Source organism: Colletotrichum gloeosporioides, assembly GCF_011800055.1.
Source record: "Colletotrichum gloeosporioides strain Lc1 chromosome Unknown consensus_81, whole genome shotgun sequence".
In the NCBI taxonomy this organism is placed as follows: Eukaryota; Fungi; Ascomycota; class Sordariomycetes; order Glomerellales; family Glomerellaceae; genus Colletotrichum; species Colletotrichum gloeosporioides.
In genome coordinates this window covers 282,183-307,702 of record NW_025544726.1, presented here as the reverse complement: position 1 = coordinate 307,702, position 25,520 = coordinate 282,183, and the positions used below count along the sequence as shown (strand labels likewise).

General features: G+C 45.2%; 6 protein-coding genes across 6 annotated transcripts; 4 read left to right on the top strand and 2 right to left on the bottom strand.

Annotated features, from left to right (window-relative positions):
• Positions 1–862: 862 nt before the first annotated feature.
• Positions 863–2,095, top strand: GCG54_00001107 (NAD-dependent epimerase/dehydratase terH; the record flags this gene model as incomplete). Its single annotated transcript, XM_045401233.1, has 4 exons — positions 863–1,115; positions 1,164–1,553; positions 1,607–1,729; positions 1,785–2,095. 4 exons carry the CDS (start codon positions 863–865, stop codon positions 2,093–2,095), a joined length of 1,077 nt encoding a protein of 358 aa, XP_045259158.1.
• A 6,476-nt stretch (positions 2,096–8,571) lies between these two features.
• GCG54_00001106 (Exoglucanase 1) lies at positions 8,572–10,148 on the bottom strand (the record flags this gene model as incomplete). Its single annotated transcript, XM_045401232.1, has 5 exons — positions 8,572–8,760; positions 8,818–9,064; positions 9,126–9,427; positions 9,485–9,908; positions 9,970–10,148. 5 exons carry the CDS (start codon positions 10,146–10,148, stop codon positions 8,572–8,574), a joined length of 1,341 nt encoding a protein of 446 aa, XP_045259157.1.
• A 2,630-nt stretch (positions 10,149–12,778) lies between these two features.
• GCG54_00001105 (uncharacterized protein) lies at positions 12,779–14,251 on the bottom strand (the record flags this gene model as incomplete). The annotated part of the gene is made up of 8 exons (XM_045401231.1): positions 12,779–13,014; positions 13,073–13,160; positions 13,219–13,421; positions 13,471–13,513; positions 13,566–13,634; positions 13,683–13,756; positions 13,817–13,993; positions 14,035–14,251. 8 exons carry the CDS (start codon positions 14,249–14,251, stop codon positions 12,779–12,781), a joined length of 1,107 nt encoding a protein of 368 aa, XP_045259156.1.
• Positions 14,252–15,009: 758 nt separating this feature from the next.
• On the top strand, positions 15,010–15,441 carry GCG54_00001104 (uncharacterized protein; the record flags this gene model as incomplete). Its single annotated transcript, XM_045401230.1, has 1 exon — positions 15,010–15,441. One exon carries the CDS (start codon positions 15,010–15,012, stop codon positions 15,439–15,441), a length of 432 nt encoding a protein of 143 aa, XP_045259155.1.
• Positions 15,442–18,188: 2,747 nt separating this feature from the next.
• On the top strand, positions 18,189–19,897 carry GCG54_00001102 (putative transporter; the record flags this gene model as incomplete). The annotated part of the gene is made up of 5 exons (XM_045401229.1): positions 18,189–18,343; positions 18,421–18,954; positions 19,006–19,427; positions 19,486–19,678; positions 19,732–19,897. The coding sequence occupies 5 exons, from the start codon at positions 18,189–18,191 to the stop codon at positions 19,895–19,897; spliced, it is 1,470 nt and encodes a 489-aa protein (XP_045259154.1).
• A 3,430-nt stretch (positions 19,898–23,327) lies between these two features.
• On the top strand, positions 23,328–24,560 carry GCG54_00001101 (uncharacterized protein; the record flags this gene model as incomplete). Its single annotated transcript, XM_045401228.1, has 1 exon — positions 23,328–24,560. One exon carries the CDS (start codon positions 23,328–23,330, stop codon positions 24,558–24,560), a length of 1,233 nt encoding a protein of 410 aa, XP_045259153.1.
• Between the last annotated feature and the right edge of the window lie 960 nt (positions 24,561–25,520).

Below are 25,520 nucleotides of genomic sequence, written 5' to 3'. Positions count from 1 at the left end.
GAGGACCTGACAAGTAATATTCTTCACATACAATCCTTACAAGATTTGATCATACCTAATTATCCGTCTCAATCGTGACACCTGATCCGCGATCGCTGTGCTTGTGACTGCGACGGATGCTGTTGCTGACTATTTCTCGCGTCTGATTGGCCACATGCGGGAGGATGCAGCTTCTAACGATTTCCCTTTCAGTCTTAGTTCTCTACTTACGGTACGGATTCTAGAAGGATTCGACGGCCAGCTGCAGTCTGCGGACTTAACAATCACTGAAACGGGAAATTCTGGGGCAAAGTCCGCTCCGATCCCGTGTTGGGGAAACAGTTCTGGCATGTCGGAGGCCGAGCTGAATAATCACGGCGGCCCAACCTGGCCCCCGGTGTTGATGTCGCACCGAATATTATGGTCTGTTGAATCATCCTTGCCGAACCTGGTGGAACTGCTGCCGTCGTTCCATCAATTCAAAGAACAAGAGGCTCCGTATGACAAACTTTGGCCGAGACATGCAAGGAATGATCCCGATATGTCAATCGGTGCGAAAGTGCGTTCTGCGGCGTTGTCCTGCATCTTGCGAAAGATTACCCGAACGGGCCACGAAGTCCGAGCTGCTCAATTATGTGCCGTTTCGGTATGATGATGTGTAAGCGGCGTCCGAACTATCTCAAACTTCCATTGGATTGGAGATCTCTTAGAGTTCAGATGGACTATCGTCATACAATGGTTTCAATGATAAAAGGCTTCCTAGTGAACTTTCATTCGACTACGGTGCACTTACAATACCACCAACAGCGTTCCTTTCGCTCACTTGAACTGCATGTCTTCATCCCCAGAGCTGCAACTGACGTCGACTTCAACTTACTTGACAATGGCAGCCATCGACAACCCGGCAATTTCGAGAGGTTCTACTGTCCTCGTCACTGGTGTTAACGGCCTCATTGGGTCACATGTAGCGGACCAATTCGTTCGGCAAGGATTCAAGGTCCGAGGAACAGTTCGTGACGCCGACAAGAACGCATGGATCAGTGTCTATTTCGACAAGACCTACGGCGAAGGCAGTTTCGAGCTCCTCTCCGTCCCCGACATGTCCGTCGAGAATGCCTATGATGAGGCGGTCAAGGGTAAGGACAACACTGACAAGATTGGAAGGCAATGCTGACTTCCACCAGGCGTTTCTGCATTTGTGCATGTTGCTTCAGTTGTCACTTTTGACCCGGATCCAAGCAAAGTTATTCCTCTGGCTGTCAAAGGCACAGAAGTCGCCATCAAAGCAGCCTACAAGGAACCCAGTGTGACGCGATTCGTGTTGACGTCGTCATCCTCTGCGGCTGTTCCAAGCGGGTCGCTCCAGGAAAACCTGCCAGAAGACAAGATTGGGTCGGTCATCGCGGAGGAGTCCTGGAACACTGAGGCAGTGGATCTTGCCTGGAAGCCTGCACCGTGGGGCCCGGACCATGGCGCGATCGTTTACTCAGCCAGCAAGGTCGAGCAGGAACGCTTCGTATGGAAGTATTACAAGGAGAAACAATCAACGCGACCCGATATCGTTGTCAATGCTGGTAAGTGACTTTCGCGCTTGAGACTGTTTATAAGCTGTTGCTGATGTAGGCAGTACTTCCAAACATGAACTTGGGCAAGAGTTTGGACCCAGTCAACCAAGGCCATCCATCGACTTCTGGCATTGCCGCTGCTCTGATGAACGGCAACCGCTCACCTCCTACCCTATCAATGCCTCGTTAGTCATAAAGACCCGAAATTCTCTAGGTTGCAACGGCTGACTTAGCTATCAGAATACTTTATCGATGTTCAGGACGACGGTCTTCTCCATGTTGCGGGTGCTGTACTTCCTGATGTTAAGGGGGAGCGCATCTTTGGCTTCGCGGAGCCGTTCAACTATGACCAGATCTTGGGCATTCTTCGCAAACAGAACCCAGGAAGAAAGTTTCACGAGGATTATGCTGCGGGAGAGTACCCATTTGTGGTCAAGCCCATTGGCCGTGCTGAGGAATTGTTGCGCAGGCTGAAAGGATCTGGATGGACTTCGCTTGAGAACAGCTTGAGACTCAACACCGAGGATATTGCGGCAGCCGACGCTTCGTGAGACAGATGCTCAAATCCTTATTCAGATTCCATCAATTGTACCATAGTGTCAGCGAGGCCAATTTTACATCTTCCTATATGTATGTGTATGTGTGTGTATTTATTTAACGTCTATAGTACCTTAGAACTAAGTAAAAGACGCTCTAGTATCTATCTATTCTAAGTATATATATAGATTAGGGTAGAATAATAAAAGAGATTTAAAAAGTAAAGTAAAATAAAGTCCTACTATCCTAATTTATCCTATCTTTATACTATATAGTATATTCTAATAGTAGATCTATAAAATATTAATATATTAGTTATTTTTAGGCTATAGTATATTAAATACTCTAGAGGTAATAGTCTTAATACTTTATATATTATATAGAGTAGATAGGGGATACCCTCCTATACTATATATAATATATAGAGAAGAAATATTTAGTATTAATATATATATTCTCTACTTACTTTAGTCTACTAGGGTAAGGGGAAATATATAAGATTAATACTAGTAGTCTTAAGTAAGTTAATAAAAGTAGTACTAATAATATAATATAATATATAAGTTTAGATTATAATTAGCCTTTTATATTAAGGTATCTATCTTTTAAAGGGAAGAGAGTATATCCCTATATTAACTATATTTCTAAAGTAAAGAGAAATAGGTTTATATAATAACCTATAAATCTAGTTATACCTAGCTAGCTTAAGCTTTATATAGGAGTTAGAGGTATTAAGAAGTTTAAATAAGGTAGCTATATTATATAGTATATAATTTTATTACTATAATAGTTAGGTATTTTTAATAAACTTCTCTTAGTCTTTACTAAGTTATTTCTAAATAAATTTATATTAGCTAAACTAAAGTACCTTATATTAGTTCTTTTTATAGAAGAGTAAGTATATTAATATCTTATATTTACTATAAATATAGTAGAGCTTTATATCTTTATATTAGAAATATTTATAATAAGTAATAAAATCTTTATAGCTACTTCTAGCTACTATAAGATAGTATAGATCTTATTAGTATAATATCTATATTTTAAGAGTTAGTTTTAAATTAGTATATAACTTTAGTTTATTATAACTAGCTAGGCTATTTATAATCTACTAAATATTAAAAGTATAAGTTCTTAATCTCTTAGTAAGTCTCTTTATATAGCTAAAGGTAGCTATATATATAAGAAGATCTATTTATTTATACTTTATACCTTTCTTAGTAAGTTTATCTACTAGCTTATTTCCTTTAATATCCTTATATCTTAAGACCTATTAAACTCTAATTAATACTAATACTATTACTATAATCTCTCTAAAGTTAAGTATAGCTTCTTATAAAGAGGTAGTAAAGGCCCCTCTAAAGTAGTATATTACTACTTTATTATTTAAGTATACTATAATACTATCTATTAGGTTTAGCTATATAGTAACTTATAATCTAGCTCTAGTAGCTTCTACTTTAGTATTATATACCTCTATATTTAGTAGTAAGTAGTAGTTTATATAGATAACCTTACTTCTATAAAATATAGTATAGCTATATCCTATTTATATAAGTTATAGTTATAATCTATCTATATAGATAACTAACTAGTTATTATTAAGTATTTCTAGCTACTCTTAATACTTTATAGTAGCTTCTTCCTTATTTAGCTTTAGTAGGTAAGGTTTATTACTATATACCTATAGGTAGAAGATTAATCTAAGAAACTTAATAATTTCTAGTAGGAGGTTTATAAAGTTAGTAGGTTATATAGTGTTACCTTTATTTTTCTATAGCTTATAGCTAGCTACTTAAGTAACTAGTAGGTAGTTTTTATCTAAAGTTCTAAGTCTTAAGAAGTATCTCTATTAAGCTAAGTTAAGGAGGTGTTCTATTAGTAGTATACTAGATTCTTATATAAGTATAAGAATTAGTGTAGTTTTCTAAGCTAGTATATATCCTCTCATAATAGTATTAAGCACTATTTAAAGTTTATTAACCTAGTTTTATAGGCTATATTATACTCTAAGTTATATCCTATTCTTCTATTTTGTTATAGGCTTATTTAGTCTAAAGTACTATATTTCTAAGCTAAATAAGGCTTTAGGGATAGCTATTATATATATCACCTTTCTTATAGTATAAAGTAGTATACTAGTATAGACCTTATTTAGGCTCTTAATATAGTTAGTAGTAGCTTATACTATATTTACCTTCTCTTTAATATAGTACTTAAAGCTTAGTTTACTATTAAGCTAGACCTTAAGCTATTTTATAGTAAGCTTTAGGGTAATTATACACTCCTTATAGATAATTATAAGTTTATAGTCCTCCTTTTATTAGGAGAAATATTATACCTCTATTTTAGTAGGGTTAAAATATATTTTATACTGCTCTCTAAAAGCTATAGTTTAGTTTAGTAGTTCTTATATAGTGTTATAGCTTTCCTCTAAGGTTTTCCCTATATAGAGGATTCTATAGTTATCTATATAACTAAATCTACACTCCTAAAGCTTAATTTTATAGATTAAAGCTATATAGATAAAGTAAAGGATAGGAGAGGTAAGTAAGCCTTATAATAGCCCATACTTAAGTAACTTTATCTCTATAGTATAGTCCTCAAAGTATACCTTAGCCTATCTTTAAGTTATAAAAGACTTAACCTATTTAACTAGATTTAGTAGCTAGCCTTATTCCCTTATATATAAGTAGAGATAAGTATAAACTACTAAGTTAAAAGTACCCTAAATATCTATAGTAATTAGGGTATATATAAGTTATCTATCTATTACTACCTTAATATTATATATAAGTAAGCTAACTATATTTATTCTAGATTTCTTTAGTAGTACTCTTATAACTTATAGGTATAAAACCTTATATCAGACTATAATATTAGCTATTCTTCTTACTTAGAGTCTCTCTAAACCTTTACTAATTATTAATAGTAGTAAAATTAAGCACTAGCCTTTTAAGGTATTAGCATCTCTACTAACTTTTAGTATTATTACTACTTCAGTATTATAAAAGATTTTAGAGTAATACTTAATCTCTATATATTACTAGTAAAATATAGTAATAGTATATTATAGGTATAGCTATACTACCTAAAGTATCACTATTATAATTCTATTAACTCCTAATATAGTATTACTTACCTTAAGTATAGTAGATTAAACCTCTTCTTATAGGATAGTATTATCCTAAAGAATAACCTACTATAATATTACTAATATATTAAGGTTAACCTTAGTATACTTAGTAGTATACTTAAGGAGTTTACTCTATAAGAAATATATTTTCTTAGTAGGTATATAGATATAGTTTTCCCTATTCTATAGAGGAGGAGATTTAAATTAGGTTCTATATTTTACCTAACTTATAATCTTAAAGAGGTTTTTATTATTCTTAACGCCCTCTATTACTTTAACTTATTATACAATCTTAGCCTTATAGATAGCTTTATAAAAAAGTTTTTAAAGTTCTTTAGTTTCCTCTAAGTACTTATCCCTTCTTCTTAATATATAATAATCCTTCTAAAGGTTATAATATTTATTATTCTATTAGTAGATAGAGGTATTCTTTAGGTTTCTTTTCTTTTTAGTTACTATTAATATAGTATAGAAAATTATAAGAATATCTCTTATAAGCTTATTAAGATTATCCTCAGTTTCTAAGGATAAATTAAAGACCTATAAAAAGTCCTTAATCTCTTCTATAAAATATATAGTATAATCTCTAAGTAGGTAGTATTTAGGTATATTAACTGCTTATAGTTTAGTATTAAGATTTAGTATACTAGAAACTACTAAAATAAGTATATAGTAATCTAAGCCTATATACTAGTAGTTTAATACTTACGTTTTAACTAATAATAGGTTTATTATAATAAGGTTAAGAATATTTCTAGTATTATATATTTACTTTTCAGGGTTATTTATAACTATAAGGTTATATTATTTAACTTAGTATTAGAACTATAATACTCCTATATTCAGTTTAGCGCCTAGCTACTACGCTAAGTATATAGTATTAAAGTTTCCTACTATAAATAACTTAACTAGTAAGGTTTATTACTTAAGTATAGTTAAGATATATAGTTTATTACTATCTCTATAAATATTAAGGTAAAGAATATCATTAATAGTAAGTCTTATTATATCCTAATATAGCTAAAGTATAATTTAAGTTATACTAAGATATTAGTGTAAATCTTTAATATATATAAGAACTTATAAATAATTATTATAGTACGTCTAGGTGAGTTTTAAGCTATATAGTAAGTATCTAGTAATTATATAAGTTTTATTTAGTCCTTTATTAAGGTTAGTATATATAGAGACCTAAGGCTCCTATATAAATATTAAGTTAGTATAGGCTTTATACCTATATAATAGTATGAAGCTATATATATCTAAACATCTAGTAATATTTACTTAAAAAACTATAAATCCTCTATTTATTTAGTAAGGAGGTAATTAAGGTTCTAAGCTCTATAAGAGTAAGAGTAATACTACTTTTAGAGTAATCTTCTCTTAAGGCTTTAAAGATATTAAACTCTACTTCTTTAACTAGTAGCAAAAAATAGTTATAGCTTTATATCTTAGTTAGTAATATATATTATATTTATCTTATAGGATATTTTATAGCGTTATTTTCCTCTATAATTTTTTTAGCTTTTATGTTTTTTTAGATAATATTCTTCCTCTAAGCTTTAGTAAGATATATAATTTTATTATAGTCTCTCTTTAGCCTTAATAGGCACTTATTATTAGTATTTTTATAATCCCCTTTATAATTAGTATATTAAGTTAGGAGTTAGCAGTCTTTATATGCTCTTTTTAAATTATAGTTATAGTAGTATTAGTTCTTTTAGCATAATTTAAGCTTATACTAGTTAAAGCATTTTAAGTACTAGTTAATATTTATCTTTAGTTTAAGCTTAATAGCATAATTACTATCCTATAGAGCAAACCGCTTAACTAGAGGTGTTTTTTTAAAAGTAATAATCTAGGTTTATAAGGCTTATTTGCTAATATAGGCAGCTACTATATATTTTATAGGCTTAAGTTTTAACTACTAGAGGACCTTATTAGTGAGGATTAGCTTTATATTAATAAGTTCTCCTCTAAAGTTAAGGGTTATAGTTAGGACATTATAAACTATATATATAATTTATATCTTAAGTTATTTAATAGCACTTATACTAAGTAGTTTAAATAGCTTAAGGCTACTACTAAGTATCCTCTATTAAGCTCTATTAGAGTTTAGAATAAGTATAAAATTAGTCTAAATCCTAGTTATCTTTATAATATTATTACTTTATAGTTTATAGTATACCTTAATCTCTTTATAGACTATTAATAGGTATATATTCCTAGATCTAGTATCCTTTAGGATTCTAATAAAGAGTTTATTATCTATAAGTTTAATATTCTTAAGCTATTAAACTCTATTTTAAGCTATAGCCTAGTTTTAACTAGGTTATATACTATAAGTTACTATTAAGCCTTAAATACCTTATCTACTATTTCTATAGTTAGTATATTAAGCTACTCCTAGCTAGGGGTTAATTAAGTTTCCTCTAATTCTAATATTCCTAATAGTAGGGTTATTAGTAAGGTTAGTAAATTCTAGTTATTATCTATAGAAATTATAATAAAGAGCTATTATAAAGATCTTCTCAAAATACTTAGCTACTTTATAGTATTATTCCTCTACTCTTAGTATTATAAGATATACTTAGAAGCTATTAATAAGAGCTATTCTAATATAGTTAAATATATCCTAAAGGTAAGTAATTTCACTTAACCTCTATATAATAGGGGTTTAGTCTTAGTTTATTATTAATCTCTATATAGATATATTATATATTACTTTTTAGTAATCTAGTAGTAATAGCATACTTCTAAAGATATTTAGTAATAAGTTCTATATAGCTTATTTTCTCTTAGTTTTAGATAGTAAAACTTCTCTAAAAAGTTATTAAGAAAGGCTTAAGTCTATAAGAGTAGTAGTATTTAGTAGCTATAGCTTTATAAGTAGTAGGATAAGCTAGAACTATATTACTAGTATAGCTAGAGGCTTAGTACTAGCTATTTCTTTATTTTTAGCTATAGTTGAAGAAAAGGAAGAAAATAGGTAGTATTAGTATAATTAGTGTAGGTTAGTATAACGCACTAATAGTACGTGCTAAGAAAAATATAAAGGAGGAGAAGTTGTTACATCTTCCTATCACGATGTGACAGGGCCAATTTCAGAATATATTGTAAGCATCCACACTACTTGAAACCCCGTGTCGCTTGGTGATGTCTGGAGCGTATGCTGATGTGACGTAAAGACCAAAAGCAAGTGTATCATTGATCTACAAAAGAGTGAGGAAGAAAGGAAGATATATACAGAAAACAAGCGAGGGCATGCCCCTTTGGGTGTTGTGCCATGTACAATTTTGAAAGTGCCAATGTCCGACACAACGATCTAAGTTTCCATCTATCCGTCCATACCCCTTAGACATCGTAGGTGCTGCCAATGGGACCGAACTTGATGTTGGACCAGATGACCTGACCGTTGGGGTTCTGGGCGATGACCTCGGCGGGAACACCGGAGGTGGTGGGGCATGGGCCTCGGTCGACACCAGGCTCGCCAGCACGGTCGACGGGGTAGCTAGAGTCAAGCCAGAGCATGTTGGCAAAGTTCTGTGTGATTGTTAGCCGCCATTTTGTCTTGGGCCAGACTGAAGGGTGAAGACTTACGTCGCTCCAGATGGACATGACGAGAACCATGGGGATCTCAAGGGCGCTGTTGAGCTTGGACCAGCCGCCGACTTCGTTGAAGCGGTCGCGCTCGCCAAAGACGGAGAACTGAGCCTCGCAGAACTCGGGGGTGATATCGGCATCCTCGTTGGGGATACCCTCGTAGGTGGTGCCGGGGATCTCGATCTTGTTGCCGTCCTGGATGAAGAACTGGGACATGCGGTTGTTCTCGAAACGAGTGACAACGCTGGCGGGTGGTATTAGACATCGAATTCCATGTTTATAATAATACCGGAGGGTTGACTTACGTGAACTTCTTCGTGGTGTCGACAGTCTTGCCCGGTCCGTAGAAGTCTTGGTTACCCATGCGGTAAGGGTTGTAGTCGCAACCGTTAGCGTCACAGCCACCGCCGTAGCGATCCTCAGAGTATGTGCCACCGCAAGAGGTAGTCTCGCAGACATGGTAGTTGTTGTTCTCACAAGGGTGGGGAGTCAGGGCGAAAGCCTGCTTGTTGGACTCCCAGACGTCAATCTCAGCGCAGCAAGCACCGAGGTTGCCGAAGCCAGAGTTCTCGTCGGTGGCGGAAGGCTTCCAGCCCTCGATGTTACCCTGTGAGACGGCCCAGTCAGTTCATGAGGCTGTCCGAAAGCGACGACTTGAGCTTACCTTGCCGCCAATGAACTTCAAGTCACGAGCACATTGGGCGTCGCAGTAGCCGGTGCCGTACTTCGCACCAGCAGCGTTGTTGGCCTCGGCGGCAAGACCACCATCCTCGTTCATGGCAACGAAGTACAGGGCGCTGTTCATACCACAGTCGACGGTAGACAGGTCGACATCGAAGGCGAATTCGTTGTTCATAAGGGTGAACATCTGGTACTTGGAGTCGCTGTTCATGAGGTACATGCGAGATCCGATGTTCTTGCCGTACTGGTGCTCTTGGACAAACTTCAGGGTCATGGCGTTGCCGCTGGTCGAGACACCGTAGGTGCCCGAGTAGTTGGCTCCCTCGACCGCACAGTTCTTAGCACAGTCATCAGGGCTGGAGCACTTGTCGGTCCATTGGTTGCCGTCGTAGCAATTCTCGTAGCCACTAAGAGTTTGAGTCAGTCCCACGTGCGAGATAGCAAGTCGTTATCAGTGTGACAACGTACCCGACATTGTGAGCCCAGCGCCAGTTGGCGTCAATGACAACGTCAGAGCTCTTGGTGCTGCAGGAGCCAGAGGTGCAGTCGGACCAGCTCAGCTTGGGGTGGACCTCAGCCTCCTCGGTGCCGACCTGCTGGGCCACGGCCATGGCCAGCATGGAAAGAGCGGTGATGGTGTACTTCATCGTGAAGAGAGTCAAGGGGAATGGAATGTTGCCGGTGAAGACTGGGAACTACTGAATTGCGTGATGAGGATGGAGTCTAAGTCACCTCCTTCGAGTGGAAACCATCGTCCTACTTATGCTTTCGAACCTCGTCTCTCAGAGTTTGAGTTCGCCCCCTTTCGGAATGAGGCTCGCCGTATAGATTTGCTTTGGCGTCCCGAAATCCGGTAGCATCGCGTCGTTGTTCCGTGACAGAATCATTAGATGAACTACCATCAATCGACCAAACGGGGCTAACGTTCCCATGACCAGGTGTCACCCGAGCGGCTCTTCTCAAGGGGCAACATGCTTCATGTGACCTCAACTTCGAAGTCAACCTCACATCTGGAGAATAACTCAAGTGGCAGCCGGGACGAAGATCCCGTAAGCTCCCAAGGACCCACGAAAGTCCCAGCAGAAGAAGCAGTTGCCCAAAGCAGCGATTCCCTCGCCAAACCCGTGGAACTCGTGGCCGTTTGCGCCGGAAATCTCCCTATATCAAACAGTTGCCAAGGTCTTGTCAACGGGGCGCAGTTTGATCCATTGGCTGGATGTTGAGATATCAACGGGTTGTGGCGGACGGATTGTAATGAGCCAAGTCATGTTATCCATTGGGAATGTCTCGGCATCGGCAGGAGACAGCAAGCAGGTCCGGGATGGGCGGCTAGATGTTGCGTGAGCCCTCAGGAACGGCCGCTGATCGCAGCCGTCTTCGGTTCTCGCTAGTTCGATGTCCGAACTGATCCGGCAGGGCTCCCTGGTCCGTCTCGGCGATTGCTGACAGGGACGCGTAGGTAGAAGAGCGCGCTGTCTCTTTCTCCCGCAGCGGACTTCTGGAAAGATGCTCCCCTGCATGTATCCACGTCCACATGTTTGCGCTTGGCAAGTGAGCTTGAAGTTTTTCCAGCCATACAGGCATGAAAAGAAGAAAATAAGTGGATGTTTTGAGTCTTGGGGAGTTTCCTCTTCGGCTCTGCGCCGACTCGGGCCTCAGCCGAGAGCTCCGATATCTGATCATCGCCACTCCGTTAGCAACCCGGCATGAACCAACAAATAGCAACTCCTAACGTAATCTCACTTACCGCGCGCCGTGTAAGTCTGGGTCGCAAAATAATCGAGTGCCACGCCACTCGCATTAGGAGAGGTCGGGCGGCAGAAGACGGCATGAGAGTTCGGTTCCGATGGCTGGCAGCAAAGCGGCAGCCGGTAGTGCAGGCCGCGAGGCCTGTCAGGCTTCGCTTGAGTTGGACTCAGGGGCCAAGAAATAGAGTGTGGCCCGATGGCTCTTGGCTCTGACTTTTGCCGAAGAGACGTCTGGGGGATCTGCGGGGGGAAGTCTTGGCCAGCAAGCATTCGAGCGACAAACGGGCGACGCGGGGATAAAAATGTCGTCCTCATTGGTTTTATAGCGGGGTAAGCGGGAAAACATCACGGCAGACGGAGGTTGACGCTCCGTGGACTTCATATAATTCATATTAACATCCGTCTTCGATTGGTGTCGTGCCTTGCTGACGTAGTCCTTAATATTCGCTTCCGCACATCCAGCGTCGCATTCTGCAATGCCACGACGAGACGCTGGAAGTTACTGTCGGATGGAAAACCACAGCAAATAGCAGATTTAGATGGGGATGTCTTGGAAACTCGATCAGGAGATCTCAATCTCGCGGGTCAGGCGCTGTCATGCTGCTATGCACACGATACTTGGATTGCTGTTCATCGGAACACGGCCCGTCAACTAGTCGCACAACATCAACAAATTGTCGTTGATTCCTTCGGCCTGTTGAGCAAAATGTTGCTACGAATCAGATTCTTTTTGTTCCTGTCAGGGGCTGAGACTTCAAACTCAAACACGGGCCTCCCGAAATACCGGGTGTTATCCGGACTGTAGCCGCGGGCATGTCACGATGCCCGGCTAGAGATGCACTTGGCTTGGAGACACTTGCCAAGATGAATTTGGGGGATTGCCGCCATGATTTATCCACAAGGAACCTTCATTCGCAACTCCGCCTTGGTCTCTTGGCCTTCGCCCGTCTGATGCCTTGGCGATAAGTAGTAGGCTATCATCCTGTCATTTTCTGAAAAAACCATTGCTCTGGGCTTCTTCTTTTCCCCGGACAGCCAGTTTTGCTAAGGCATTCCATTGATCATTGTAGATTATCATCTCCTCGTCAATTACCATTCTGGCCGTGGGTCCGAGGTCTTTCTGATTCAGATGTGAAAAAAACGCTTCGCAGTAAGGACATACATTTTCATGACCTTGACAAGCTTTCACGTCGCAAAGCTTACGTTCGCTCTACAGCCTTTTCGTTCAATGTAGGGCTACACTAGACTAACGCATGACGTAGCTCGGAAATCGGTTCGCGAGTGCAATCTACAACGTATCACTGCCTCATAACAGGTGTGATATCTGCAGGAACAGAAGCTCGGAACTCGGCAAGGCAAAACAGGTTGTAGATTGGCCAATAAGTATTCAACGCCCTGGCCAACCGAAGCACAGCACTCGTAGACAGCCGTGGCGCTCATGTGCAATCTAATTAATGGAAAATTGATCAAAGCATGTGACTTGCCCTTGTATCACCCGACGGCGCCAGAAACGATCACCGCGGTGACTTTCAGCATTTGGCAAAACCATCTGGCACCAGCTTGCTCTCCATCAAGACGTGCCAATGATGGCACGCATACATCTGAGTGTTTGAGAGACTGATCTCTAATTTCCCGCGCTCATAAATATCCTTACCATATGAATCTTGCGCTTCGGCAACATCTTGTCCTTCGTTGATGACGCTAATCAGTGTGCGTACGCAGGATCCGGCATCCTCGAGGGCGTTGTTCAGACCCTGTGCGCGGTCTAGTCACATGGATGTTAACTGTCTCAGAATAAAAGTCCGCGGCAACCCTCAACTCACAAGGAACCATTGGATGCGCCGCATCACCAGCGAGGAGGACTCGGCCTCCAAAGTCGTTCCAAGGTTGTATTTTCGTCCATGAACCAAACTATCTCTTGTTAACGTTTCCCCTTAACCCCCTTGGGTCTTTTGCAAAGTGCACTTACATGGTCAATCGGAAGGTGTGTGTCTGGCTTCACCCATTCGGCCACTGACTTGAAGAGCTCGCAGTACTTTAATCCCAACTTTTTGAACAGCGCCATGCGCTCCTCCTGGGCCTTGGGCTGTTCTTTCCCGTCGTCGGGCCAATATGAAAGTGAGACCTGGAATACCCATGATGCTGGGTCATTGGGGGTTTTGACGTCGCCCACTAGTCATAGTCAGGCCCGTGTACAAGAGTCAGAGGGTTAATGACATACTAGTCAAGAAGAAATACGTTTTTTGTTCAGGGTGAGGACCCAACTGTGCCGTGTTAACTTTGATGATTTCTTGATCAGAATGTCTCTGGACGAACTGTCGCAACGGGATGAATCTGACTACGCAGATTTGAAGCCTGTTCTGCGGTGAAAGTTGCCCCGAAATTCTACCCTAGTCAGCTTGTCGAAGGTGGGCTGAGGAGAGCAATATTTACGAAAACGATCACCGGAGCAGCTGTTATGTCGGTTGCGTTTTCAGGAATAGCTGCGCCCCGCACTATGCTGCGGGCTGAGAAAAGAAGTCAGCCAGAGCCCAATAAAGCTTGGGTTCGCACTCGCAATGACTTACGTCCGTCAGCCCCTATCAAAAAGGCCCCTTTCCAGACCTCTTCTCCGTTGTTGAAAGTAGCAGTCACAGCGCCATTTTCTACCGAAAAGGACTGCAATTCTCTGCCAAATCGGACATCTAATCCTGTACGAAGGAAATCTCTGAGCCGACCGCGGTGAACACGCCTCGGCCCATCGGCTCCAACGTGAGTCACCAGATCCCCCGTCTTGCCATTATACATCGGAACTGATTGGACGCCTCGTGAGGAATGTCGGCGTATGGGTCGGTCTGCGCGCTCTTGAGGTTGGCAGCAAGGTCCTCAGGCAGACATTCATCAATGTTGTGAGTGGCCCAGTGCAACGCCATTCCCCAAAGGCCGGCCCTGTCTTGACACTTCTCGTAAGGTTGCCTCTCGAAGACTTCGACAGGTATGCCGGCCTTGAGCCACGTTACCATGATGTCTTTTACGATTGAAATACCATCTTGCAGAGCCCACTCACCTTTTTCAGTCCTTGGGCAACTAACAAGCCAGTAGCTCCTTGATGAAATGGTTAGTACTGTAAGTACCATGATGTAGCCGAGAACCCACCCGCTCCAATGACTAGAACTCGACTGCTCTCTTCCAGAGACATGGTTTGTAAGTGCCTCTGAGAATGTCGTCGATTCTTCTATTGCGATAGTGATCTGTCTGGGTGATGGATAGATTTTCTGGTGCCCAAAGTTGAGATTGGCTGGGTGTCCTCAACGAGGATTCATTAATGAACGCCTTTTTAGTCTTTGCCTTCATGTGCATCCAGGAATCCACATTAAACTGTGGTTTTGGAAAGACCGACGGAGAGCGAGATTCTCCCAGGTGTGATGGGACCGCGAAATCGGTCTTTTTCGCGAGTCCGAGCGATGCAAATAAGACCTTATTGCTTTGACGGGTCTGTATAGACAGCCTGCCGTTAACGTGCCGACTATCCAGTTTTTCGTCATGCATTACGACTCCATTCATATCAAGCAAGGCAAGATGCAATCCACTGACAACAACGTGGCCCAAGCATGACCCGAGCCAGTTCCAGGTGTTTTCGACATTGGGGGACACCTCATTCAGCCACCTCTGCCTGACACTGGTCCGGCCGCGGGCATGAATTGCACCATGTCATGATGCGAATTCGAGATCCCAAACGAAGCCTTCGCTTTTACATAGATCTCTTGGGCATGCGACTCGTATGGACGTTGAATACTGGCCATTAGCCGTCTACTACCTGGGGTTCCCCTCCACCAATAACGACAGAGCTCATCTTCAAGATTGGGCATTGAGCACTGCCGATTTGGCCGCTTTCACTTGCTCCACCGGCTTCTTGGAATTGATCACATACACCGGGCTGAAAAGCCGTTGGAAGAAGGCGGAATCTCATCTCGAACCGCAACACCCCTCCCCACCTGAGCTTTGGATACTTGGGGTTCACCGTGCCCGATGTGCCGAGCATTCTGGCCAGACTGAAGCTGCCAGAGCCCCTGTTGTCAAGGACTTGGATTTTAATGGTCGCGCCAGTGTCCCGTTGACAGAGTGGGAGAAGGAACGTGGCTTCGGTGCTGAAGAAATGGTGGAGAGCTACAAGGAGACCATTAAGCATGTTGCCATGGTTTTGATCCGGTAAGTTCGTTCGATGCATCTTTCTTAGTACCTTTCCCCAAAAGGGGGGCTAAGCAAACCGGTAAAGGATGGATACTATATTGAGTTGGTGCCACAGAATATTCAGACAGATTGAGATACACAAAGCTGGTTGGTTGTATGGGCGTAGGGGCCAACTTCATGACGAATTGAAACCTCGTAACCATCAAGCTCAGACGGATGGCATCAACAAACATGCCTCGTGTTTTCTAGAAGCATTGGGCAAGTTGCTAATACCTTGACTATCGTTATAATCTGGAAGCAAATGATGTTGAATGCGGGTTCGTCTGGGTTGGGGGCGCTTGAAAAACGACGAGTGCCATGCCCATGTATCTCTTTATCTGTTTTCTCGGCATTCAACTACCCCAGCGGAGACACTGCCGATGACAAGCTACGGAGGGAGTGGGGCACAGGAAAAGCAGGTCCCCGGACTCGCCATTATGGACTTCGAATGGTTAGTCCGAGCAGTCCAACAGAGACTGACGAATTACGGAGATGACGGCAAAATGCTAGCCAGACGTTGCGCAAGGCGTTATTGCGTGTTACGTCATCCGAACCCCGGCAAAGTGTTTTATCGCGAGGCGAGCCGTCATTCAGCGTGCTCGGACATTCCGGCAAGAGGTTAACCGCGACTTCGGCATCGATCGGGGAGCGGTTCGGCGGGAGGACCAGCGAGTCGTCGGTGGGTAAGCTAATTTCAAGTGAGATCAACCAATTAGAAAGATGAAAAGGAGATGGAAAAAAGACATTGTTTCTGACATGCACTGCCGATGGGTTTTCTGGGTGGTAGTCATTATTGGCTCTGTACTCATGGTACTATTCCAGCTCGGCGCTACAGAAACCAGTCCCCGGGTCCTTGTCCAACGGAAGACTCTATCGTTACAAAAAAAACCCAGGCGGGACTACTTGGGGAGTTGCTGCGACTCAACTGTAACCTCACAAAAGAAGCGTCATCTTCAACGTGTTTGCGATGGACTTGTACATCCTGCAAAACTGCTGTTTCTCTCCCCTCTTGTCCTTTCAGTGTTGATTTACATCGCTTTCGTTTGCGGAACCATGTACCTCCTCTTTACCATAGTCACCCTTGTCTTCAGTCATACCTACGGGTTCAACGAAAGACATATTGGACTGCTCTTCTTGTCCTTGGGCGTAGGAACTGCTACTGCACGGCTCATTATTACAATCTAGTCTGATCGCGATGTTGCCCGTATGGTACGAGTCGACAGTGGAACATACGTGCCAGAGATGAGCCTGCATATAACACTTGGGTTGTCTTTCCTTGTACCTCTCACGTTCTTCTGGTCCGGCTGTTCGGCGTATTACAAGGCAAATTTCATGTCAACGATACTCAGTCTCGTCCCCTTCCAGACAGGCATTGTTGGTGTCGTGATTCCCATGACGATCTACTTGATAGATTCCTATCCGATTAAGGTAGCCAATACCATAACGGCTATACCAATCTTAAGGGGCATCGGAATCATGCCACTACCCCTCGCGGGGCCACCCCGTGGGGCCAAGCATGTACCGGGCGCTTGGAAACGGCTGGGGAAATTCTTTGTTGGGGTTTATTTGCGTTGGGTTGACACCTTTGCCTTGGTTATTTCACGTGTACGGAAGGAAGTTAAGAGCCAAGAAGAACACCAAGTTCTGAGTCTTAGTACCTTGAGAAGAAGAAGAAGACTGTCTGCGACGAGCTGCACCCAAAGTAGCTGTCTCGTTGCAAATCAGGTCAAGTGCGCGTCTGGTGACTCAACCACAATGCAGACCCTGCTCGAAGGGTCCTGCGAGCCCAAAGCTCTGGACACGCCCAATGTCTGTACCCGAAAATCTCAGCCCTGCTATAAATAATGTTCAAATTGCAAATGCTTTTCAATCAGCCCAGCCCTCGCTTGCCATAGATAGTGTTCCAGGCCACTTGCAACACGTGGCTACTGAAGGCCACGCTGTCCCTTGCGAGAAACTTACCGCTTTTTGCTTTTCGTACTTGTCAGCCGAATCAAAAACTTCAGATTGCATGTCAACGGCCGAGAGCCTTACCCATTACAGTTGCCTATCAACCCGACACGTTTCTTATTCATGACCATGCATTCCAGACGTGCCTACGCCCATCCCTCAATTGGACACTGTTCCGAAGGACTGACATGCCTATCGCTCTGCGCCGTAAGACGTGCTTCTGAGGAGGCGCTTCTCCTGCAACAGAAGGACCATGTACCAACCGCAACTAGTAACGGCGAGGGCGCCTTTCCCGCGATGTTACCCCAGTCCCATCCCCGCTTCGGGAAGGTTGCAACGATCTCTCGAGTCTATTGGGCCCCGTACATCGGCCCGCAGCGCTTTCTCCTCTTTCCCTTGATCACCGGTAAAGTTTGTGAGATGCATGCTGTGTTCTGGATCAATTGGCCAGAAAGCGACACCTGTACGACCTCCTGTCTGACCTGCATGTTCCATCAGCGATCCTTCAGGTCTAGTCTCTCATGTCTCAGTAAGATCTATTGGGCGCGCGGGTGGCAATATGCTAGGGCTTTGATAAGACGCCTCTTTTTTGATGCTGACAGGGAGGGGATCACTCAACATTGGCAACATTGGCATCGGGGTAGAGTATGGGGGTTAAAAGCTTGGCCCCGGCAGTCATTTTCCTCCGCGGAAATGTTGAATACTTGTATCCAGGCCGTCTGCCCATCACTCATCGTTGTTCTGGCTTTGGTGTGCTACAATATCCAGTGAGATTTCACCATGGACACCGACAGCGCTTTGAAGTCGGAAAAGACGGCAACTCGAGCAGAGTCGGTCGAGCTCGCAGAGTCGCAAACATGGGACATGCACTCCACCAAAACGCTCTTGAGGAAGCTTGATTGGCACATCATCCCGTTCATGTCGCTGATCTACCTGTAAGTTTGTTACATCGATCGATGTTCCCACAATTTCCCACAGTCTCGGGAATATGCAATGTTAATTCACAGCACAGATTATGCTTTTTAGATCGGACGAACATCGGGAACGCCCGACTCGACCACCTCGAGCAGGACCTGAATTTGCATGGAATTCAATACAATGATTGCCTGGCGGTTCTGTTCCCATTCTATATCGCGGCCGAAATTCCGAGCAACATGATGATGAAACGCCTCAGGCCTTCCATCTGGCTCACCTTCATCATGGTTTGCTGGTCGGCGGCAATGATTGGACAAGGGTTCGTCAAGGACTATTCAGGGCTCATGGCCACTCGAGTAGTTCTAGGGATATTCGAGGGAGGCCTGTTTCCCGGAGTCAACTACTACATCACGCAGTGGTACTGCCGACACGAGTGCGGCTTCAGAATGGCACTATTCTTCTCGGCCGCAACATTGGCTGGTGCCTTTGGTGGTATTCTTGCGCGAGGCATTGCAGAGATGCATGGTGTTGGGGGCCTTTCCGCATGGGCATGGATCTTCATCTTGGAAGGAATTCTGAGCATTTTGGTCTCGTTCACTGCCTATTGGGCTATTTACGACTACCCGGCCACGTAAGTTGGGCTGCAGCCTCTATTATGAGCCCTGAGCTGACCGCTTTCTAGCGCTCGATTTCTTAGTGAAAAGGAACGCACAGAGGTCCAAAGACGGCTTCAAGAAGACTCGGGACATTTGTCCAACGAATTCGACATCAAGTACGTGTGGCAGGCTATCAAAGACTGGAAGATCTATATCCACATGCTTATTTGCATGGCCGGCTTCTGCCCCATCTACTCGATTGCGCTCTTCCTGCCGACTATCATCAAGAACATGGGTTACACATCAAACAATGCGCAGTTGATGAGCGTTCCTCCATACGTTTGCGCCTGCTTCTTTACCATCATTGCGAGTTGGTATGCCGATAGAATCAGGCAGCGCGGGGTGTTCCTCCTGGGCTTTCAGCTGGTTGGTATCTTAGGATTCTCCCTTTTGGTGGCTACCAGGAACTCCACTGCACAGTACGCTGGGACCGTCTTCGCAGCCATTGGTAAGATAACAAAAGCTCCGTCACCCCTTCGAGCATCGGTAGCTAACCGTTGCCGTAGGAATTTATCCCCAAATTCCCCTTGGTATGGCATGGAACAGCAGCAACATTGGCGGCAGTCTTAAAAGAGGAACGGGCATTGCAATGCAGGTGATGGGTGGTAACTGTGGCGGCATCATCGCCTCCTATGTCTACCTCTCTCGAGACGGGCCGCGATACACTACTGGACACAGCATTCTCATCGGTTTTGTCAGGTGAGGGCATCCAACACAAAACCAACTTACAGATGCTAATGCTTGGAACTCAGTATGGCATTCTTCTTGACTTTATTCATGACGACTTGGTGCCGTCGCGAGAACGCTCGCCGAGACCTTGTTGCCAGGGAAGCTGGCGTACAGGAGCTGACGGAAGAGCAAAAGACGATGGAGGCAGAACTGGCCGACAACGTGCCTTGGTTTCGGTACACGATTTGATTCTCCTGGAGTCGTCGTTGAGAAGATCTTCGCGCATTGAGCAAGTAGCTTTCTTGTGAGCTTCCTAGAGTGGCGAGGCCGCGCAAAGCGCATGAATTGACGCTGCTGCCCAGCGTTGTTGAGTCATCAGGACTCAATAGGGAAATACATGAAGTAGACAGATTGAAGGCCGGAATAGAATAAACACGCAGTCTGTGCCATAATCAAGATCAGGCCAAGGCAGATCCGGACTTGGCAGATGCCAAGCTATATGTTGACAAAGCGTGTGATGCGTATTCGAGGCGCCCGCAGATCCAAAACACGTAGCCACAATTCTTCAGCCTCGTGATCTTTAAAGCGTGTACCGGAGGACGTAGAAAGAACCTTAAATCGCAGTTCTATCCTGGATCGGGTTCGGAAATGCCATCCGACTTCACGCGGTAAGTCGCAACTGCCTGGTGACCCGTGTCAGATGGGAGCAACAGTAAAGATAACTTGCGGTGACATCAAACTTTGAGACAGACGTGCGAGGATGCTCTGATCAAGGCGTCCCTGTCGGCGGCTCAACAATGTTTAAAGGCTGGATGTCAGGTGCTCGGTAGATCCTTCGTAACGCCGCAGTCCCCTATGTCTTTGACGGATTTAGCCGGGCTAACAAACGCACGATGCATGCCTGCATCTCAAGGATTCCATGCAGTGGCTCAGTTGCCACAGATAGACGGGCGCTAAGCATTACGCGTAAAGAAGCTTTCTTCTCTGCTTGACAGCCGTTCCTTGTTGTCTTGGCGGAGGACAGCGGACGATGTATGTGTGGGTTGCCGAGCCAGAGTCGGGATAACCTCATATCATGCCAATCCATGATGGCCTCTGCTTTTGAGGCTGTTATCATGGCTTCTGGTTAACCTGTTCGGGACCTGTCGATCAGGGTGTTTCAGGAGGCCCGGCCCGTAGCATCAACGTGCTTGATCTTTCTCCTATCGTCCGACAGGTTAACGAAAACGAGAATAGCATCGTGAACATTCAAGGTGAGGAAGAAAGAGTGTTTGCCGAGATACAAGACCGCGTCTGGATTAGACGCGATACCACGCGCATGTTAATATCACAAACGGTGCGCCCGCGCAAATACGCGGAGAAGAACATGCAATAAGTTGCAGATTGAGAGGCTCAGCCACGCTGCTGTGCTGTTGTAGTTGAGATTCCATCAAAGTATGTCGGGGCAAAGGAATACGACGAACCCATCATCCAATGATTCTGACTTTGTTGTCATCTCTCTGTGTGTTGGCTGTGATCCCTTCGGCTCCGCAGGGCTGTGATGGTCGGGGCGGACGAGATGTCCGACAGAGCTTCTAGAACATCTCTCAGGGTCCTTCGGTCTCGGTTTCTTCACAGCTCTCCGACAATGCGGCTGGCGATTTGGCGCCGTTGACGAATTAGCGCGGTGGTGATTTCCTCTGACATGATTTCTTCGGGCCGGCAGTAAGCACGGGGGAAATTAGCGCATGAAGCCATCGATTGAACGTGGTCTTGGCTACGGCCCGGATGGATACTCTTTAAACTTACGTTGTAAACAGGAAATCACTCGGCGACACTAGCCAGCCTTACAGATAGTAGAATCGGCCCCCTCTAAAGGTCAGAGTTACAGGGCTGGAAGTGTGCCTTGCTGCCGGGCTGACAGGCGTCAAGATGGATTTGAATTGATGGGCACAGGGGGGAGCCAGGAACAGGTTGGGGGATGCTGGAGTCAAGCTCACACCCACACCCCGTTAACCCCGAAAGCCAAAGGGCGATTTGAATAATTCATTAGAGGTCACCCCTGGAAATACGACGTATGCACAGACCAGGCGGGAGCTCTGGCAGGAACCTTCATGACAGATGCCATCACAATCACACACACCTCCGGGATTGGGCCGGGGATGTTCATCATCTTGCATTGTAGAGCATCAGAACCCACGCAATCCATGCCGTGTTGATGGAGGCTTTGTGGACAGCCTGACCCTTCTGCGCAGTAGACTCCCGTGGCTGGGCATGTTTGCAATTCCCGAGCCACAGCGGCGTGCCATGCGATATGACGGGACGGATGGATCAGCATGGACATAGAGATGAGCTCAACGTTGAGTCTCTGGCGGATGTACCTGTAGCTCCTCGTGGCACCCTGGAAGCTCAAGCCATCGAGAAGCGGTGCTGCGGCCCTCGAATGCTTAGACGAAACGAAGCCGTACGACACGCACATACACTTTTGCCGCTCTATTTCACCCACTTCTCCTGCCCATCCGTACCCCTATTCCTTGTCTCCTCTTCCCCTAGCCTCCAATAGGAACAGCCCAGATACTCTCTGTACCCGTTTCACTTTCTCCACGCCCACACCATTCCTTATCCGTACCGGCTGGCTCTTCTGTAGGTGTTTCTGACGCACGCGCCCGTGCTTCGTGTTGACTCGTCAGCAAGGCGCAGTTTAAACTGCTCGAGTTTTTCCTCAATACCCGCCCCGGCCAGCCCAGCCCAACGGGGCGTACTTGCTCAGTCTCCCCGAGAATCCCAATACCCAGCTTCCCCGTTCTACCTGTTTCCATCCTCATGATATAACCAAGTGGCCTTGCTCTGCATGTTGAGGTGTCAACCGGACCGTCCAGACTTCAGCAATCCTGTACGAAAGCTACCGAGCCGTTTACTTCAACTATCGAAGCCAGAAAAGAGCACCCGACCGTAACCGGCCCCGGCGCCCAACTCCCGATCAAATCGCCATCCACTACCTTCACCTCACATCCCCACAAATTCGCTTTCGGTCTTCTCAGCTCATCGAGCTTCCAACCACACACGACGCTCGCCGCGCACCTGGTGCCTACCTTCTAACGGACCGCGCCGCTGGAGAAATCCATAAGCAGCTGCATCCTGCTGACATCTCTTGTGTTTCTGGACGCCAACCGATTCGTCGGCTTACCATCCCCTGCTACGGGTTCGTTGCCTTTCCCCAAGCAGGGGGCCGAAGTGCCACGAAAGGGGGAAGCGGCCTTCTGGCTCTCATTCGGACTCCCGGGCGTTCCAGCCAGTTGCGGACTGCCCACTCAACCACGTACGAAGTGTGTAGAATTCCACGCTTCGCCCGTCTAGGAAGAGAGAGAGAGAGAGTCGGGGTCAGGGTGACAAAAGGCTGTTTAGACCGCCACTTGAAAGTCCTGTGTCGCTGGAGAAGATGCCGCGCCTTGGATACAAGAAGTCTCGCGGTGGCTGTGCCAGATGTAAACAGCGGCGTGTTAAAGTACATACTACCTCCCTCACCAACCAAACCTGCATACTCGTATTACCACACTCATATGTCATCGCGGTTGGCTGACGTCTTTTCACTCAGTGCGATGAGAACAAGCCATGTGGCGCCTGCATCAGACACAACACCCAATGCAGTCTTGTCGAGGGTGCGACATCAGGCCAGCCGGCCTCAAGTGACTCCAACAGTATGAGTTGGGAGCCATCAGGGCCTCAGGCCGGGCCAGTGACTAGAGCTTCAAGTCTGCAGCGGAAGACGTCAACGCGCAAAGGATCCAGTGGCAGCCGCAAGACAACCGCCTCATCGATCAGTCCGTCGGCTCACTCACTCACACCACCGAGCTTGCTGGACTCCACGCTGAACTTACCCATCGACTTCATCAGTGACCAGGCTTCTTCATCTGGAGGGGGCAGGAGGCAATCTTCAATAGCAGCTTCAAGCCCCGATCCGTTCCCGTATTTTGTCAAATTCTCTACCGGCCCGGTGGAATCGATTCATCTCAGCAAGTGGATCACAGATCTGGAGCTCATGCACCACTACTCGACGACAACGTCCCTCACGATGCCGAGGTCATCGGATGCGAGCAACATCTGGCAGTTTGAGGTTCCGAAGTTGGGCCTTACCTACATGTTCCTGATGCACCAAGTGCTGGCCATCAGCGCCCTACACCTCGGCCACTTACACCCAGAGCAACGCGAATCTTATGCGCTACACGCCTCACAACACCAGAACGATGCAATTGCTGGCATGCGTGAGACTCTCACCCAAATCACGCCCGATAACTGCCACCCCCTCTTCGCAGGCTCTTCATTGCTGCTCATCAGCGCATTTTCCACGTTCCCTTATCAGAGGAGCGGCCCCCAAGGACACCAGGCGCCAACAGTCGACGACGTTATCGACGTCTTCTTACTTGTGAGAGGCATGAGTAACATTCTGTCCTCGTCACAACCCATCATTCAAGCGGGGCCTTTCAAAAACTTCTTCCATGAAGTAGTCACGCCGGCATCTACTCCACTACTAGACGCCGTCAAACAACACCTAAATACCTTCGCCGCCAAATTACCAAATACAGAGGCCGACCAGTTCAGTAAAGACATTGTCGCTCGGGAAACATCAAATTTGTTGGAATGGATCGACCACGCCACCAACACTACAGCGTTCCCAGAGTTGCGGGTTGGTTTGACATGGCCCACCAGTCTATCGGAGGAGTATATGCAGCTCATGCGGAATCGAGACCCAGCCGCCTTGACGTTGCTAGCCTACTACTCCGTCGCTGTCCACTCAACGGAGAACAGCACGTGGTTCATGCAGGGATGGGGCGTCAACGCGGCTCGGGCGATAGTGTGCGATCTAGATGCGAGCTGGAAAGACATGATACAGTGGCCACTGGCCTTCATCAGTGACCGGACGATACAGCTTTAGTTATGATATCAAAATCTCATGAATACAAATCCCAAATTCAACTTCAAACGACGCGGTAGACTATTCATCGCACACGCCACAGAATTGGAATACTATGCTTTAGTCTTTACGAGTACGACAAGTCACTGTAGGACAGAGTTTGCACCACGTGCTGCTAGCAACTCAGCGCCTTAATCATTACACTCTATCTTCCGTAAATAATACCAGACTCGGCCGTCTTTGAGTTGGCTCGACTCGAGCGATGCCCAGTTTCTGCCTGTACGGCCCGTCCGTCGTCGGCCGAAACCAACATCCCCGCGTAAATCTGGCGGCTAATTGGCACATATTCCATATCCGGTAGTATGCATAGATATCAACAGTAGATAGGCAAGGCACACTCGTCTGGTGTTAAAGACCCAAGCAGGGTCATGTCTTCTTCACCCGGTGGTTCTGAAACGGCCGGGTCTAACTCTGAACGCCCCCGAAAGCGAAACCGAGAAAGTGGGGTGGAAGTTTAAGTGACCTGAGCTCCGACCATTGCTTGACTGGTAAGGCTGATTTGACACTGGATATGTCACCATCCCTTCGTCGGGGCCACGGAATCTAAAACCTGCTGGCTTAACCCTGCGGAAAACGGCATGCAATCATGGAGTGATCGTCGCTAGGGGGGGAAATATGCCCCTACTTGTGTCCGGAGTTGCAAGATCGGACGAAGGGTTCGAGGCGGGAACAACTCCGCCGACTCTTGCCGCTACTGACTTTATCCTTCTTTCCACGTCGGCATATTCAGCAGTATGATGTTCACGTCGCTCAGCGCATCCAGCCGAGAACCTACCTCTGCATCAAAGATCCATATTCCACAGCCCCACGAGCCTCACGATACATCGATAAGACCAGCAACAATGAAAGTACAGTAAAAGCATCTCATCATTATGAGTTGTCTGCTGTATGTTTCAGGTCTGCAGCCGCCGATGGAATACT